This window comes from Salvelinus alpinus, chromosome 11 (assembly GCF_045679555.1).
Source record: "Salvelinus alpinus chromosome 11, SLU_Salpinus.1, whole genome shotgun sequence".
Classification (NCBI taxonomy): Eukaryota; Metazoa; Chordata; class Actinopteri; order Salmoniformes; family Salmonidae; genus Salvelinus; species Salvelinus alpinus.
In genome coordinates this window covers 33194764-33213127 of record NC_092096.1, presented here as the reverse complement: position 1 = coordinate 33213127, position 18364 = coordinate 33194764, and the positions used below count along the sequence as shown (strand labels likewise).

General features: G+C 42.6%; 1 protein-coding gene across 2 annotated transcripts in view; it reads right to left on the bottom strand.

The window, feature by feature from the left end:
• LOC139534022 (carbohydrate sulfotransferase 11-like) overlaps positions 1 to 18364 on the bottom strand; it is a 114607-nt gene that overhangs the window by 41784 nt on the left and 54459 nt on the right. For both annotated transcript variants that reach the window (XM_071332622.1, XM_071332621.1), the window contains exon 2: positions 13772 to 13857. In XM_071332622.1, the coding sequence (XP_071188723.1) occupies positions 13772 to 13857 (86 nt within the window). The remainder of the gene's footprint in view (positions 1 to 13771; positions 13858 to 18364) is intronic.

Below are 18364 nucleotides of genomic sequence, written 5' to 3'. Positions count from 1 at the left end.
GTGGTGTTGATGGTATCCTTAATGAAATGATCAAATATTCAGACAACAAATTCCAATTGGCTATACTAAAACTCTTTAACATCGTCCTTAGCTCTGGCATCTTCCCCAATATTTGGAACCAAGGACTGATCACCCCAATCCACAAAAGTGGAGACAAATTTGACCCCAATAACTACCGTGGAATATGCGTCAACAGTAACCTTGGGAAAATCCTCTGCACTATCATTAACAGCAGACTTGTACATTTCCTCAATGAAAACAATGTACTGAGCAAATGTCAAATTGGCTTTTTACCAAATTACCGTACAACAGACCATGTATTCACCCTACACACCCTAATTGACAACCAAACAAACCAAACCAAAGGCAAAGTCTTCTCATGCTTTGTTGATTTCAAAAAAGCCTTCGACTCAATTTGGCATGAGGGTCTGCTATACAAATTGATGGAAAGTGGTGTTGGGGGTAAAACATACGACATTATAAAATCCATGTACACAAACAACAAGTGTGCGGTTAAAATTGGCAAAAAACACACACATTTCTTCACACAGGCTCGTGGGGTGAGACAGGGATGCAGCTTAAGCCCCACCCTCTTCAACATACATATCAACGAATTGGCGCGGGCACTAGAACAGTCTGCAGCACCCGGTCTCACCCTACTAGAATCCGAAGTCAAATGTCTACTGTTTGCTGATGATCTGGTGCTTCTGTCACCAACCAAGGAGGGCCTACAGCAGCACCTAGATCTTCTGCACAGATTCTGTCAGACCTGGGCCCTGACAGTAAATCTCAGTAAGACCAAAATAATGGTGTTCCAAAAAAGGTCCAGTCACCAGGACCACAAATTCCATCTAGACACCATTGCCCTAGAGCACACAAAAAACTATACATACCTCGGCCTAAACATCAGCACCACAGGTAACTTCCACAAAGCTGTGAACGATCTGAGAGACAAGGCAAGAAGGGCCTTCTATGCCATCAAAAGGAACATAAATTTCAACATACCAATTAGGATCTGGCTAAAAATACTTGAATCAGTCATAGAGCCCATTGCCCTTTATGGTTGTGAGGTCTGGGGTCCGCTCACCAACCAAGATTTCACAAAATGGGACAAACACCAAATTGAGACTCTGCATGCAGAATTCTGCAAAAATATCCTCCGTGTACAACGTAGAACACCAAATAATGCATGCAGAGCAGAATTAGGCCGATACCCACTAATTATCAAAATCCAGAAAAGAGCCGTTAAATTCTACAACCACCTAAAAGGAAGCGATTCCCAAACCTTCCATAACAAAGCCATCACCTACAGAGAGATGAACCTGGAGAAGAGTCCCCTAAGCAAGCTGGTCCTAGGGCTCTGTTCACAAACACAAACACACCCCACAGAGCCCCAGGACAACAGCACAATTAGACCCAACCAAATCATGAGAAAACAAAAAGATAATTACTTGACACATTGGAAAGAATTAACAAAAAAACTGAGCAAACTAGAATGCTATTTGGCCCTAAACAGAGAGTACACAGTGGCAGAATACCTGACCACTGTGACTGACCCAAACTTAAGGAAAGCTTTGACTATGTACAGACTCAGTGAGCATAGCCTTGCTATTGAGAAAGGCCGCCGTAGGCAGACATGGCTCTCAAGAGAAGACAGGCTATGTGCACACTGCCCACAAAATGAGGTGGAAACTGAGCTGCACTTCCTAACCTCCTGCCCAATGTATGACCATATTAGAGAGACATACTTCCCTCAGATTACACAGATCCACAAAGAATTTGAAAACAAATCCAATTTTGATAAACTCCCATATCTACTGGGAGAAATTCCACAGTGTGCCATCACAGCAGCAAGATTTGTGACCTGTTGCCACAAGAAAAGGGCAACCAGTGAAGAACAAACACCATTGTAAATACAACCCATATTTATGCTTGTTTATTTTAACTTGTGTGCTTTAACCATTTGTACATTGTTACAACACTGTATATATATAATATAACATTTGTAATGTCTTTATTGTTTTGAAACTTCTGTATGTGTAATGTTCCGTTCAAATATTTTTTATTGAGCGCATACAAGAATGGTGTATCGGTATAAAAGCCAGGTATACAGTTCTTATCTATACATAAAATAGCAGACAGAAACAAAAAGACCCAGGGTTCCGGGTACAAAACAAATATTACAAAACAAGACATACAGAACATGGACAGGTATAAAGAAAGAGGGTAGGTGTCCCCCCTTACCCCTCCCCCCCTTTATCCCTCCCCCCCTTCTTCCCCCCCTTTATCCCTACCCCTTATTACCCTCCCCACTGCTCGGGTGGCGGTGCCAGCACACGCTGACCAAAGGTGGATTAAAATATTACAGTTGAGAGTGCGTTAAAAAGTACAAATTCACAGCGCCACATGGTCTAAGTAGTAGAGGAAAGGCTGCCAGATTTGATCAAATGTTGATAATTTATTGTTCAGAATATATCTAATTCTTTCTAAGTGTACAGTGTTTGCCAATTCGCTGAGCCATAATTTGGTAGTGGGCGCTTCCCTCTTTTTCCAAAACAACAAGATTAATTTTTTTGCTGAAATGAGACTGTAAGAGATGAGTTGTTTTTGAGGGTTGGTTAATCCGTTTAGGGAATCCGACACTCCCAGGATTATCAGAAGCGGGTCTGGATCAATTGAAGTCTCCAAAACTTCCGAGAGGATCCTAAAAATTCCACTCCAGTACCCATACAAGCTAGAGCATAGGGCAAAGCAGTGGAGTAGTGTACCCTGTGCAGCCTGACATTTATCACACATAGGGGATGTATCAGGAAATATCCTATGCAGTTTGGTTTTGGAATAGTGTAATCTGTGTAATACCTTGAATTGTATGAGACGGTGTCTGGAGTTAATGGAGCAGGTGTGGATGTACTCCAAGCTATCTTCCCAGTCTGACACTGAGATGTCAGTCCCTAGTTCTTCCTCCCATTTTGCCTTAATGGCATCTGTAGAAGGTGTGCTAACAGATTGAAAAGCATCATATAAACGAGATATCAGTTTGTCTGAGGTGGGGGATGTTTTTAGGCATCCGTCAAACATGGAAGGCTTAGCGTTCCCGAATGTTGGGAGGTGTTTTCTAACATAGTCTCTGATTTGTAGGTATCTGAAGAAGTTACTTCTGGGAAGATTATAAGTTTCCCTCAGCAACTCAAAGGAAGCAAAGGTCCCTTCTATATATAAATCCCCTATGGTACTTATCCCCAACTCTCCCCATTGCTCAAAGGTGTTATCAAGGTTAGAGGGGGCAAAGGAGGGGTTCCTGGCAACAGGGAGCATGAATGACATTGGTCTAAGCTCGAAGTGGGTTTTAATTTGCTTCCAGATTCGGACTGTGCTATGTATAATAGGATTGTTACGATAAAGTGACCTCTCCAGATTGACAGGCGACAAAATCACAGCACCGATAGAGAAGGGGTGACACTCCTCACGTTCCATACTAAGCCAGCTGGGTGACGGACGTGCGTCATCCAGCAAAAACGTAACCGCGCGGAGGTTAGCGGCCCAGTAATAAAATATAACATTTGGGAGAGACAATCCTCCTTCCATCTTGGATTTGCAGAGGTGTTTTTTACCTATCCTGTGTGTTTTATAATCCCAGATGAAAGGATTGATAATTGAGTCCAGTTGTTTATGAAAGGATTTAGGTATGAATACTGGGATGTTCTGGTATAGGTAGAGTAGTTGTGGGAGGAAGACCATTTTAATGGCGTTAATTCTTCCGAGCAGGGAAATTGGGAGAGTTCTCCAAAATTGTATGTTTGTCTTGAGTTTTTGCATCAGAGGGGGGAAATTCTCTTTAAATAGTAAGGAGTATTGTTTGGTAACTACAATTCCTAGATAGGTAAATTTTTCTGAAGATAACTTAACTGGAAGATGTTCTAGCCAGGAGGTGTTTTGTAACCGTATGGGCATTAATTCACTCTTGTTACAATTTATTCTGTATCCCGAGAAGGTACCAAACAAATTAATCACATCAAGAATAGCTGGAATACTAGCTTGGGGTTCTGTTACATAGAGGATAATGTCATCTGCGTATAGGGAGATCTTATTTAGAGTATCTTTAGTATTATATCCGTGTATTGCTGGATCAGATCTAATCGCCTGAGCGAGAGGTTCAATGATTAGGGCGAAGAGCATAGGCGACAGCGCACAACCCTGCCTTGTCCCTCTGTAAAGGTTAAATCGGGGCGACAGTGATTGGTTAGTGAGTATTCTCGCACAGGGGTTCCTATATAAAAGCTGGATCCAATTTATGAACCCATCTCCAATATTACATTTCTGTAGGACTTTGAACAGATAGGACCACTCAACTTGGTCAAAAGCCTTCTCGGCGTCAAGAGATATCACGGCAAGGTCCATGTTGGTTAACCTCTGAGAATACATAATGTTGAAGAGGCGCCTGAGATTGAAGTATGAGTTTCTGTTCGGGATAAAGCCGGTCTGGTCCGAGTGGACCAATTTGCCAATTAAAGTGCTAAGCCTGTTAGCCAGGGTTTTTGCTAAAATCTTTTGGTCTGTATTAAGGAGGGATATTGGTCTATATGACCCTACCTCTTCCGGATCTTTACCCTTCTTATGTATAACTGTAATGAACGCCTCATCCAAAGTAGGTGGAGAGCTCCGTCCTCCTTGGCCTGAACCAACATTTTGTGCAGGTAGGGAGAGAGCATGTTGCTGAATGTTTTATAGAATTCACCAGGGTATCCATCTGGGCCCGGGGTCTTGCCACTCTTTAGAGATTTAATTGTTTCTCGAATTTCTGCTAGAGAAATGTCCTTATTCAGGAAGTTAGAATCTTCCTGGTTCAGGGCAGGAAGATTACAGTCCTCCAAAAAGTTTTGCATAATTAAGGGGTTAGGATCTGCTTTAGATGTATATAGAGTCTCATAAAACTGTCGGAATCTGTCATTGATGTCTTTGGGGGAAGAGAGTAATTCCCCAGAAGTCGATTTAACTTTGTGAATCATTCGGTCACTCACATTTTTTCGAAGTTGTCTGGCGAGTAATTTGTGTGGTTTGTCACCAAACTCAAAATATTTTTGCTTGGCGTAGAGAAAGGATTTAGCAATTTTAGCTGAGAGAATCTAAATATATATTCAAATTTTAAAGAGGTAATTTTTTTATGTTTCTCCATAGATGGATGTCTAGCATTCTCCCTATCCAGTAAGTGAATTTGTCCCTCCAGTTCTACCAATTTTCCCCTGTTTTGCCTACTCCTGGTAGTCTGAAAGGAGATGATACAGCCTCTCAAATAAGCCTTCAGTGTTTCCCACAATAATGTTGGGGAAGTCTCTGTGTTGTCGTTGGTATCAAAGAAAAATGCAATTTGGTCTTTAAGATGTTCACAGAATGTTGGTTCTGTGAGGAGCTGAGGATTCAACCTCCAGACCCTCTCGTTTGGTACGATGTCAGCCAATCTCAGGGAGAAGGTGAGTGGACTGTGGTCCGAGATTATAATATCATGATACCTCACATTACAGGTATAGGGGAGTAGTTTAGCATCAACCAAAAAGTAGTCAATTCGAGTATAAACATTGTGAACATGAGAGTAAAAGGAGTATTCCCTACCCGTAGGGTTAGTGATCCTCCATATATCAAATAAGTTAGAATTCTTTATGTAGGTATTCAAGAATTCACTTGAATAGGAGGTGGGGGTTCGCCGGGTAGAGGATCTGTCCAAGTATTGGTCTAGCACACAGTTAAGGTCCCCTCCGATGACCAGGTTAGTGTGGGAGACATCTGGAATCAGGGCAAGGACTCTTTTGAAAAAAGAGGGGTTATCAATGTTTGGCCCATAGATATTTAGTAGAGTTACAGAAGTAGAGTGGATCTCTCCTATTACGATCACATAACGACCCTCTTTATCCACAATAGTGGTTTTATGTAGAAAGGGAATTCCTTTCCGTACCAGAATCGCTGTGCCTCTCGTTTTGGCAGAGAAGTTAGAGTGATACACTTGCCCCACCCACCTACATTTAAGTCTGCTATGAGAATTATTTTTCAGATGGGTTTCTTGCAAAAATATAATATCAGACGAGAGTGCTTTCAAGTGGGCTAGGACCTTGCCTCTCTTAATTGGTTCGTTTAAACCCTTGACATTCCAGGAAGTGAATGTGAGCCCGCCCCCCTCTCATTTGTAGTTCCTATGGTGGCCTGCATAACATGTAACTCAGTAAAAAGGTAAGCAAGCGCACCAAACCGTCACGATCAGCATATGTAGCACCTACACCCGAGCAGTGTCCAACCAGCCCCCCCCCCCCCTACAAGCACCTTTACTTCCCACCCTGTTCCCCTACTTTCCCCACCATTTACCCCCCCGATCAACCCACCTTTAACAGGCATACACAAATAGGAAAGAAAAAAAAATAAAAATAAAAATAATAAACACATTGTCTGGCCGATGCCAAAAAAGCACAGCGCGACCTCGAACAAGAGGTGAAACAAAAATAAAATCCCAACTATACGTTCACCTCTCACTATCCTAGAACTTCTACTAACATATGAACTGAGGAGGCTCCCGCGAGTAAAGTGTTCAATTAACATCTAATAAACCTAAAGAGGATAAGTTGCAACTTAAACATATTGCGCACTTAAGCGTCATCTTGGGTCAATCCCTGAGATAAGCAAGATATAGCAGCACAAGATTATATTGCTAAGCAATGCCGGTCTAAACATGAACCATCAGCAACCGACAGACAGCAGAACATTTACATATTGTGGGTTAGATAGGAAACAAGAATTTTTCTAAATTAAACGTACCCCCAACCAGAAAATAAAATAAAAAATAAAAAGGTTATATATATATATATATATACATACATACACACATACATACACACATATACACATATATATATATATATATATACATACACACACACACACACCACACCCAAAATACATGTAAAAGAATATATATAAAAAAAATATATACATATATATATGCATACATACACATACCTACACAAACATTCATGCCCCAGAATAATAATCTACACTAGTTTAAAATATACACATACATTATGGTAACATGCTAAGAGAAAATAATTATAAAGTACGAATAGTAATTATATGTACACACACCTATACAGACACTACCGAGGGCTGGTGGGGGTCTAAATCGGGAGAGCGGCCCTCGGCTAAGACAGAGGCAGAACGGCACAAAACTTCAACTTGCTATCCAGGTGTCTGTGTCTGCCCCTTCCCAACCGTCACCCCCAGTCCCATGCAAGCAGTAAATAAATGGTATTGTAATAACAATAAATGTAAGAATTGAAAAATAAATAACGAAACCAAACAGCAACAAAAAATGGGGGAATATAAGTATGTTCAACCTAAAGTGTCAATGGTCAAACCTGGAAGGCATCGCTCTGAACACAGCCAGAATGAAAGTGACTTTAACTGACCGCCCTACACAGCATCTTACATGTTCGGTAGCCCTCGTTGAGACCGTTCATTACGGTTTCACCCGTTATGGTATAGTATGGATTCGATTCCATGAGCAGACCCTAACACACAATGACAATGCACTCTAACCTGTACGGGGGATTGGCGTATGTTCCCGGATAAACTTCTCTGCGTCCAAAACCGAGGAGAGACAGATCTTCTCACCGGAAGGCGGGGTAATTCTTAGTCTTGCAGGGAAGAGCAAGGCTGGGCGAAGATGGAGTTTGTAGAGCTTGGTCATGACATCTCTGTAGGCGCCGCGGTCCTTTGCCACATCGGGCGCATAATCATCATAGACACGGAAGGGGTGCCCTTTATGTAACAGGTTGCCCCTCATTCGGGCCTCGCGCAGGACAAGATCCTTGGTCTTGAAACTGTAACAACAGATGATGACTGGGCGAGGACGTTGGCCCGGTCCAGGCACCGGAACAAGGGCGCGATGTGCACGGTCCAGCTGGGGGTCCGAAGCCAAAACATCCGATCCCATTGCATCCTTCAGTAGCTTGGCGAAGAAGTCGGTGGGGCGAGAGCCCGCCTCTACCCCCTCTGCCAGACCAACAACGCGAAGATTATTACGTCTGGAACGGCCCTCCAGGTCGACCACTTTCACAGAGAGCCTCTGCACCCTACCCTGCAGTGACGAGCACAGCTTCTCTAACTCGTCGATCCTACCAGCGTTGAATTCAGAAGCCCTCTCAAGGTCCACAATACTCTGGCCCTGCGACGCGACCGTTCGAATGGTGCCCTCGATTTTGGTGTCCAGTTCAGCAATAGTAGCCTTAAGATCCTCAGCTAAAGCAACACGTAGTTCTCCCAACGCCCGGGTAAGTTCTGTAAGTGTCACGTTTTTGCCTGTGCCTTCCGCCATGTCTGTCTCGTTGTTTGGTGAGGAGTAGGCCTCCGATAAGGATTTATTGTCCTTTGGTCGCTTATTACTCGGCATTTTTACACAGAAAGTTACAATGTTGTATTAGAAAGAAACGTTTGTTGTAAAAAGTGTCATAAAGTAGGTTAAGTTAGATTATTTCGCAAAAAAGTTGCAGGAGCCTCTCACACACAGCCGTTCACTCCAACATGCTAGCTCCGCCCCCCTGTATGTGTAATGTTTACTGTTAATTTGTATTGTTTATTTCACTTTTGTATAATATCTACCTCACTTGCTTTGGCAATGTTAACACATGTTTCCCATGCCAATAAAGCCCCTTGAATTGAATTGAATTGAATTGAAATAGAGAGAGAGAGAGAGAGAGAGAGAGAGAGAGAGAGAGAGAGAGAGAGGAGTTTGAGAGAGAGAGAGAGAGGAGTTTATGAGAGAGAGAGAGAGAGAGAGAGAGAGAGAGAGAGAGAGAGAGAGAGAGAGAGAGAGAGAGAGAGAGAGAGAGAGAGAGAGAGAGAGAGAGAGAGAGAGAGAGAGAGAGAGAGGAGTTTATGAGGGAGAGAGAGAGAGAGAGAGAGGAGTTTATGAGAGAGAGAGAGAGAGAGAGAGAGAGAGAGAGAGAGAGAGAGAGAGAGAGAGAGAGAGAGAGAGAGAGAGAGAGAGAGAGAGAGAGAGAGAGAGAGAGAGAGAGAGAGAGGAGTTTGAGAGAGCGAGAGAGGAGTTTATGAGGGAGAGAGAGAGAGGAGTTTATGAGAGAGAGAGAGAGAGAGAGAGAGAGAGAGAGAGAGAGAGAGAGAGAGAGAGAGAGAGAGAGAGAGAGAGAGAGAGAGAGAGGAGTTTATGAGAGAGAGATAGAGAGAGAGAGAGAGAGAGAGAGAGAGAGAGAGAGAGAGAGAGAGAGAGAGAGAGAGGAGTTTGAGAGAGAGAGAGAGAGAGAGAGAGAGAGAGAGAGAGAGAGAGAGAGAGAGAGAGAGAGAGGAGTTTATGAGTTTATGAGTTTCTCATAAACTCCTCTCTCTCTCTCTCTCTCCAGAGCTACGATATGAATACTTTGAAACTCTGAAACAGTATAAACATACACTGAAACGCAAGAAACTGAATTATACCAACAAGACACTTGATGAAATTGAAAAAACAATTGACCAAAATCAGTTCTGGGACATGTGGAACAATTTAAGCACAACAAAGCCACAAGAATTAGCCATACAAGATGTAGGAATTTGGAAAACTTATTTTGATAATCTATACAAAAACATCCCACAAAAAGACTTAAAACAGAACCAATTAGAAATTAAAGAAACATTGAAAATCCTTGAATCAGTCATTAAAAATAACCAAAATCCATTAGATTACCCAATAACCCAACAAGAACTAAATGAAAAGCTCAAATCTATTAAATCGAAGAAGGCTTGTGGTCTAGACAACATCAGAAATGAAATGCTGAAAAACAGCACACCTGAGTTGCAAAATGCTGTGCTTAAATTGTTCAACATGGTTTTAACTTCTGGCTGCTTCCCTGATGTCTGGAACCTGGGGCTCATCTCCCCTATCCACAAAAGTGGAGACAAATCAGACCCCAATAATTACAGGGGAATTTGTGTAAACAGTAACTTGGGAAAGGTTTTCTGTAGCATTTTGAATTCAAGAATCCAAACCTTTCTTCAAGAAAAAAATGTAATAACTAAATGTCAAATTGGCTTTCTCCCTAACCATCGCACTACTGACCATATATACACCTTACACACACTAATTAATAAACACGTCCACCAAAAAAAAGAGGGCAAAATCTTTGCTTGCTTTATTGACTTTAAAAAAGCATTTGATTCTATTTGGCACGAAGGGCTATTCTACAAAATTCTACAAAGTGGGCTTGGTGGTAAGGTGTATGACTTAATAAAATGTATGTACACAGAAAATAAGTGTGCAATAAAAATCAAAAACCAAAGAACAGAATTATTTTCACAATGTCGAGGTGTGAGACAAGGCTGTAGTTTGAGTCCAAATCTTTTCAACATTTATATCAATGAATTAGTAGACATGTTGGACCATTCTCCAGCCCCAGGACTCACACTATTTGACACAGAGGTGAAATACCTGCTATATGCTGATGACTTGGTACTTCTATCACCAACCAAAGAAGGTCTTCAACAGAACATTAATATTCTAGAGCAATATTGCCATAATTGGGCACTGGCAGTAAATTTCCCAAAAACTAAAATCATGATTTTCCAAAAACAAAACAGATGTCAGAAACACAAATATAAATTCACCCTGAACAACACCATAATTGAACACACAAAAAATTACACCTACCTTGGTCTGACCATATCTGCATCGGGAAACTTTAATATGGCAGTGAATGCACTCAAAGAAAAAGCCCGCAGAGCATTGTATGCAATAAAAATGAAATTATTCAAAATCAACATCCCAATTAGAATTTGGACCAAAATATTTGACAGTGTAATCCTACCAATAGCTCTTTACGGAAGTGAGGTTTGGGGGCCACTCAATAAACTGGACTTTAAAATGTGGGACAAACATCCAATTGAAACCCTACATGCAGAATTCTGTCGGAAAATCCTACAAGTCCAGAGAAATACACCAACTAATGCATGTAGGGCAGAATTGGGCCGCTTTCCAGTAATAATGAAAATACAGAAAAGATCATTAAAATTTTGGCTACATCTAAATTCAAGTCCAAATTCGAGTCTGCAATTTAAAGCACTTCAAACCCAAGAACTGAGCCCAGAAACGAGCCCTCTCAGTCAGCTGGTGTTGGACCTAACCAACCAAGCTGACACCGGCACTGCTTCAAAAGAAAGAATTCCAATAAACAAAATCATGAACCAATCAAAGGACTCATATTTACAACATTGGAAAAACGAAACAAAATCCCAAAGCCGACTAAATTGCTATCTGACCCTAAACAGAGAATATGAATTGGCTGAATATCTCTACTCTGTCAGAGATTCGAAGCAGAGACAGATCCTTACCAAGTACAGGCTGAGTGACCACCGATTGGCAATAGAAACCGGCAGACATAAAAAGACATGGCTACCCAAAGAGGAGCGTGTATGTGGTCACTGCACGACAGGGGAGGTAGAAACAGAGATGCACTTTCTCCTTTACTGTGATAAATATTCCTCACCAAGAGATTCATTATTTACAGAAATGACTACATTTATTCCAAATTTTAACTTATTAAACCCAGAGGAAAAACTAAAAATACTCATGGGCGAAGGAGCAATGGCTCCTCTTGCAGCCAAATATGTATTTGCCTGCCATAGCCTGAGGGACACTGAATAATAACATCTGCATAGTAAGCAGTAACTTACTTATTATGACTGTTATTGTTATTACTGTTATTGTTATTAGTATTATTATTGTTGTTTATCATTCCAAATAGTAATGGTATGGGTGGTAATGGTAATGATAGCAGTTTAATGATAGTGGTGGTGGTAGTGGTGCATTACACCATACATTACATTCGACTATTGACTGTTACCATTTTATTGTTACTATTTTTTATATTTAATTTTGTATTATTATTTACTGCCATTCTATATTATTATTTGTCATTGTTTTAATTGTATTACAATGTATATTGTATACATTGTTGCTTTGGCAATATTGACACAATGTTTTTCATGCCAATAAAGCAGCTTGAATTTGAATTTGAGAGAGAGAGAGAGAGAGAGAGAGAGAGAGAGAGAGAGAGAGAGAGAGAGAGAGAGAGAGAGAGAGAGAGAGAGAGAGAGAGAGAGAGAGAGAGAGAGAGAGAGAGAGAGAGAGAGAGTGTGCATGACAGATATACACTGAGTGTACAAAACATTAAGAACACCTGTTGACCAGGTGAATCCAGGTGAAATCTATGATCCCTTACTGATGTCACTTGTTAAATCCCCTCCAATCAGTGTAGATGAAGGGGAGGAGACAGGTTAAAGAAGGATTTTCAAGCCTTGAGACAATTCAGACATGGATTGTGTATGCGTGACATTCAGAATGGGCAAGATAAAAAAATGTAAGGGCCTTTGAACAGCGTATGGTAGTAGGTGCCAGGAGCACCGGTTTGTGTCAAGAACTGCAGCACTGCTCGGTTTTTCACGTGCAACAGTTTCCCGTGTGCATCAAGAATGGTTCACCATCCAAAGGACATCCAGTCAACTTGACACAACTGTGGGAAGCATTGGAGTCAACATGGGCCAGCTTCCCTGTGGAACGCTTTCGACACCTTGTAGAGTCCATGCCCCGATGAAAGAAGGCAAACAGTATTATGCAGGCTAGATTAAACTAGGTTGTAACCTCCAGAGAGTCCATACCCCGACGAATTGAGTCTGAGGACAACTCAATATTAGGAAGGTGTTCCTAATGTTCGGTACAGTATACTCAGTGTATATAGACGCAGAGAAATACAAAACCATTGTAAACAACAGATAGGGAGATAATTATTGCAGAGGAGTGAAGGAGAAAATAGCCTATCCATCATTGTGATAGTGTCACCAACAGCAGTTTGCTGGCTGTTCTGAGAGACTGCAGTATGAGTGAAACACTGACGATGACGACCACCCGTGAGAATACAACTCTATTATCCCAGTGCTATTGGATACACAGCCATTTCTGCATCTGGAAAAATACTGAAAAAAACACAGTAGCCTAACAAGCAAACGCAGCAAGGTCTCTTCAACCAACTCTGCTCAAAACACCTTAGACACACCATTCACTCCTCTCCCCCACAATATATATTATACTTCACCATTTGTTTTGTGGTTACAGTAAGTTGCAGCAATGTACGCAGAGTTTATTGTACTTTAAGGGAGAATGCAGTGCTCTGAAAAAGAGTTAAGAGAAGTGAAATGTGTAATACTAACTGTGCAATCGACCTTTACGCTAAATAAAGCCATCCTCCGGAAGGGGGATATCGCCACGGTAACGGAATATAGGTTTCCATGGCGCTCGTCCATCATGCAGCGGGCGTTGTCATGCAGACGTAATAAATAAATAAAGACAGAGTAGCAGGGACCCAGGCTTAGTGACACACACATACACACACACATTTATACACACACCGTTTGGAGGGAAAGGGAGGACAAGGCTAAAAACAGCCAGGGCCACAGCCTTTCAAATGTCTCTCTGAGTCAGGCCTAAAACAGCAGGGTCTATATTTACAGAGAGAGACAGAGAGCGCGAGTGAGTGAGTGAGTGAGTGAGTGAGTGAGTGAGTGAGTGAGTGAGTGAGTGAGTGAGTGAGTGAGTGAGTGAGTGATAGAGAGTGAGAGTGAGAGTGGGAGTGGGAGTGAGAGTGAGAGTGAGAGTGAGAGTGAGAGAGAGAGAGAGAGAGAGAGAGAGAGAGAGAGAGAGAGAGAGAGAGAGAGAGAGAGAGAGAGAGAGAGAGAGAGAGATGGTTTCTACCTGTGTGGGGTTGTAGAGTTCCTGCAGTGCGTTGCGTGAGCCTTTCCTACAGCACCCGTCCGCCGCAAACTGGTTCCTCCGCATGACTGTTAGAAAGAACAGAAAGAAAACCGTTATAACAATGACCAATCACACTGGAACAACAGCAACAACAACCAATCACATTGTTACAACTTAAACAACAACAACCAATAAGAGAGGGGGCCTAATAATGTTAACTACAACAGCATTCACATAGAATAAATGACCATAAAGCTATATTCTGCAGGGCCAACGGGAACTACCACAGCTAAACTACAAAGCCAGGTCCCTATACACACAACCAACAGCCCACACAGAGAAGCAGCCAGACAAAACCTCTCAAATGACTGGATGAAAGAGCCCACTAAATAACTACATGAGATTGAACAGAAGAGTGGGTGTGGGTGAACAACAATACATTTGAGAGCCTTACTTTTCTCTGTTCTATGTTTCATCATCCTCACTGATCTAAAAGGAGTGGATATGTAATGCCATATGACTGTAGGACAAAGACATTACTGTAGGAAATCAGGACAAAGATGATCAACAACGTCTGCAGATTGAGAGAGGGGATGGGGATGGGGGAGTAAGCCAACTGCAGACACACCCACTTCCTGTATCTTTGTATCTAACCCAGTGCATCGTTTCCTGTTTGTGCTGCGTGTTGTGGACAAATCATAGCATTTTCTGTCACCTGGGCAATGGATGAGAGCTGAGTTCTTGTTAGTGTAATGAACAACCGCAGACAGTCCATTATACCTTACCTTCAGTAGGAGAGGGGGAAGAGATGCCCCTATACACACACACACACACACACCGCAGTGTGATGGGTGACCTGTCACCTGGCTGTGAAAGCACCTTCATTATAATGCAGTTCATTCCTGCTCCCTACAGTGTGCATCATATAAACAGGCAATTACTGCTCTTTCAGCAGAATACACACACACACACACACTGATTGCACTCACTCAATCATTCTCATTTATCCTCTACTGCATCTATGGGCTGTCGACCTAATATGTACAGACAATAAGATGATGAGACAGACAGACATAGAGAAACAGAGAGAGAGAGAAAGAGAGAGAGCGAGCGACAGAAAGAGCGAGAGCGAGAGAGCGAGAGAGAGAGAGAGAGAGATAGAAAGAAAGAAAGAGAGCAAAGCTACTCTCCCTGAGCCTTTAAATCTCCAAACAGTTCATCCTATTTCCCACACACACAAGTAGCTTACAAACCACCACACATACCTGATCTACAGATTTTGCTTCAGTACCTCCAGGTCCACACACATCCACCGCTCTATTTAATCTGCTAGTAATCCTGCCTAAGTCTGGTTCTGGTGTGTGTTAATACACTGATCACTTTCCCCTTCCACGCACAGAAACACACACACACACACACACACACACACACACACACTCACTCACTCACTCACTCACTCACTCACTCACTCACTCACTCACTCACTCACTCACTCACTCACTCACTCACTCACTCACTCACTCACTCACTCACTCACTCACACACACACACACACACACACACACACACACACACACACACACACACACACACACACACACACACACACACACACACACACACACACACACACACACACACACACACACACACACACACACACACACACACACACACTGGCTTCTTGATATACAGCAAAGCCATCAGGATTACAATGTACGGAGTACAGTTGAGTGTACCCACTACGTGGACCAGCAGGCCCACCTGCCAGCACACCTGTGTCACAGCCCGGGGAGACGTATCCATGGCAACCACCTCATCTCACCTGCACCCTTCTGATTGGCTACAATCATCAAATGCCCTCTCAGCTGAGGACATGCTCATTTCCTTTGTGCTGAACGCTTAGACACACACACACACGTGACCCTGATCTGACCTTCCTCATCTACTGTATCTGCTTTATTATGATGGACTTTACCAAGCAGAAATAAACAGGTATGGATGAGAATATGGGCTATGGTCAGCTGGATTGTGGGTAAAGGGATCAGAGATTTAGCTGTTAGAGCTGTTTCTGAGAGTTCAGAAGGGTCAAAAGACACAATCCTCACTCACTCACTCTCTCTCTCCCCCCACTCTCTCTCTCCCCCCACTCTTTCTCTCCCCCACTCTCTCCTTCTACACTCTCAATTCAATTCAATTTAAGGGCTTTATTGGCATGGGAAACATATGTTAACATTGCCAAAGCAAGTGAAGTAGTCAATAAACAAAAGTGAAATAAACAATACAAATTAACAGTAATCATTACACTCACAGAAGTTCCAAAAGAATAAAGACAATTAAAATGTCATACTTTGTCTATATACAGTGTTGTAACGATGTGCAAATAGTTAAAGTACAAAAGGGAAAATAAATAAACTGGTCACAAATCTTGCTGCTGTGATGGCACACTGTGGTATTTCACCCAATAGATGCAGGAGTTTATCAAAATTGGGTTTGTTTTCTCTCTCTCTTTCACCACATCACCCCACCGCCACTGACTTTCTGTATCAGTCTCTCTCATTCCCTCTTGCTCTCCCCAATACCCCCTTTCCCTCCCTCCCTCCCTCCCTCCCTCCCTCCCTCCCTCCCTCCCTCCCTCCCTCCCTCCCTCCCTCCCTCTTGTTAATGCACAGAGTGGTAAGGGTGCCTATTTAAATACCACTGTGGCCAGGCCGTCTCCAGCCTGTACCCAGAGTTTGTGAGAGCGTCTATGTGTTCCACAAACATCCAAACACACACACTCCGAGCGTAACACACACCACCCTTCATCTTCCATCAGCCCCATCTCTCATACAGCAGGAGACCTAACATCCCTCCTCCTCTTCCTTCTCCTCAATCTAAAGAACCAAATGTTGTTGCTCAATTCAATTATATGAACCATTTAGGGTGTGAGTTTTCGGGGACGTTATTCTCAACTTCCTATTGTGGACTTTTACAGGTCTATTAACAGCCACTCTTTGGGAATCAGTGGAAATGTTCTACCAAGTCCAACGCACGCCACCCCCCTCAAAGGGTTAAAAAGGGCGTTTGGTGTTTCCACCTTCCTCTATGAACTACTGTTGGGCAGTAGGGATTCACTAGTGATTCTCCCTTTGCGTTCAGCTCAAAGACACAGCAGAGCCAGGCTCCCTCCCAAATCCCACCCATAACAGCTTCTGACACGCAAAGGATTCTAGGAAGTCAAGCATCACAAACCAAGCAGAAACTACAGCAACACACAACAGTGAGCCCAGAATAACAAGGTGCTAAATCAGATCCAATGTTGCCATACATATGTCATGTAAGACCGTCATTGAAGGAGTGGCTGGAGTGTATATTGGGAAGCACTGTATTCGCTGTGAGTTTGATTACATACTGTCGCCTCACTATAAATAGTAGTCCGTTCTGCACAAGCTCAGCAGGTCTGTAATCACACAACATCTGCAGCCATCTATCAGCAAGGGATTATGGGATACTGGAGGATTAATCTGCTGCTAATCTTACCTACACACAGAGAGCATCAATTCACTTGCCACTGTCACGTGCACACACACAGTAACACACAAAAACACACACAGTCACTAACGTGCATGAGCACATGCTGATGTGTACATGTACACACACACACACACACACACACACACACACACACACACACACACACACACACACACACACACACACACACACACACACACACACACACACACACACACACTGATCCCTCTGTCGGTTTGATTATGTCTAGCGGGAGATAGACCTCCCGCAGACTTTTCATTTCTCCAGTTAGTGTCTTGTCTGTCTGTATATATTTAGATGTGTGTGTTATATGTCTGATGCTCAGAGCTGAAGGGCTGGAGATGAGTTAGGATTCAGGTGAACAGCAGAATTAGAGCAGGAGCACAGAAGACAGATGTTACGGAACGCTAGTGCAACGTCATTAAACAAAAGCCTGATAAGCGTCTGTCAAACGTGTGTCGGATGGTAATGTGTGTGTGTTGGTGCATATGTGGGGGACGCAAGTCTGTTAATAATTGGATTTATATAGCGTGTGTGTGTGTGTGTGTGTGTGTGCGTGCGTGTGTGTGCGTGTGTGTGTGTGCGTGTGTGTGCGTGTGTGTGTGCGTGCGTGTGTGTGCGTGTGTGTGCGTGTGTGTGTGTGTGCGTGTCCACAGAGAAAGGCTAGCTAAACCCAATCAGAACAGTTGATATGATAGGCTGCTCGTTTCTCCTCTTTATTCATTTAGCTGTGGGCCTTTAATCCTATAATGTTAATTACTAACATGAACATAAAGCACACCCTCATTGTGGTGTGGGAACAACCATCAGTTTAGTAGAGACTGAAAGTGTGTGTATGTGTGTGTCTACACACACGTTATGTTATAATTACGGGTGGAAAGAAATGTCTTGATGTAATGTATTAACATCCCCAATAGAAATATAATTCTGTAATTAATAAATTAATAATGACAGAAAATAAGGAATGTGTCTCATGAGAGAGGAGATGATGAAAGAGGAGGCTTTGAAAAAGAGAGGAACGAGTTCTGGAGCAGAGAGACCGATTGCACCTTACAG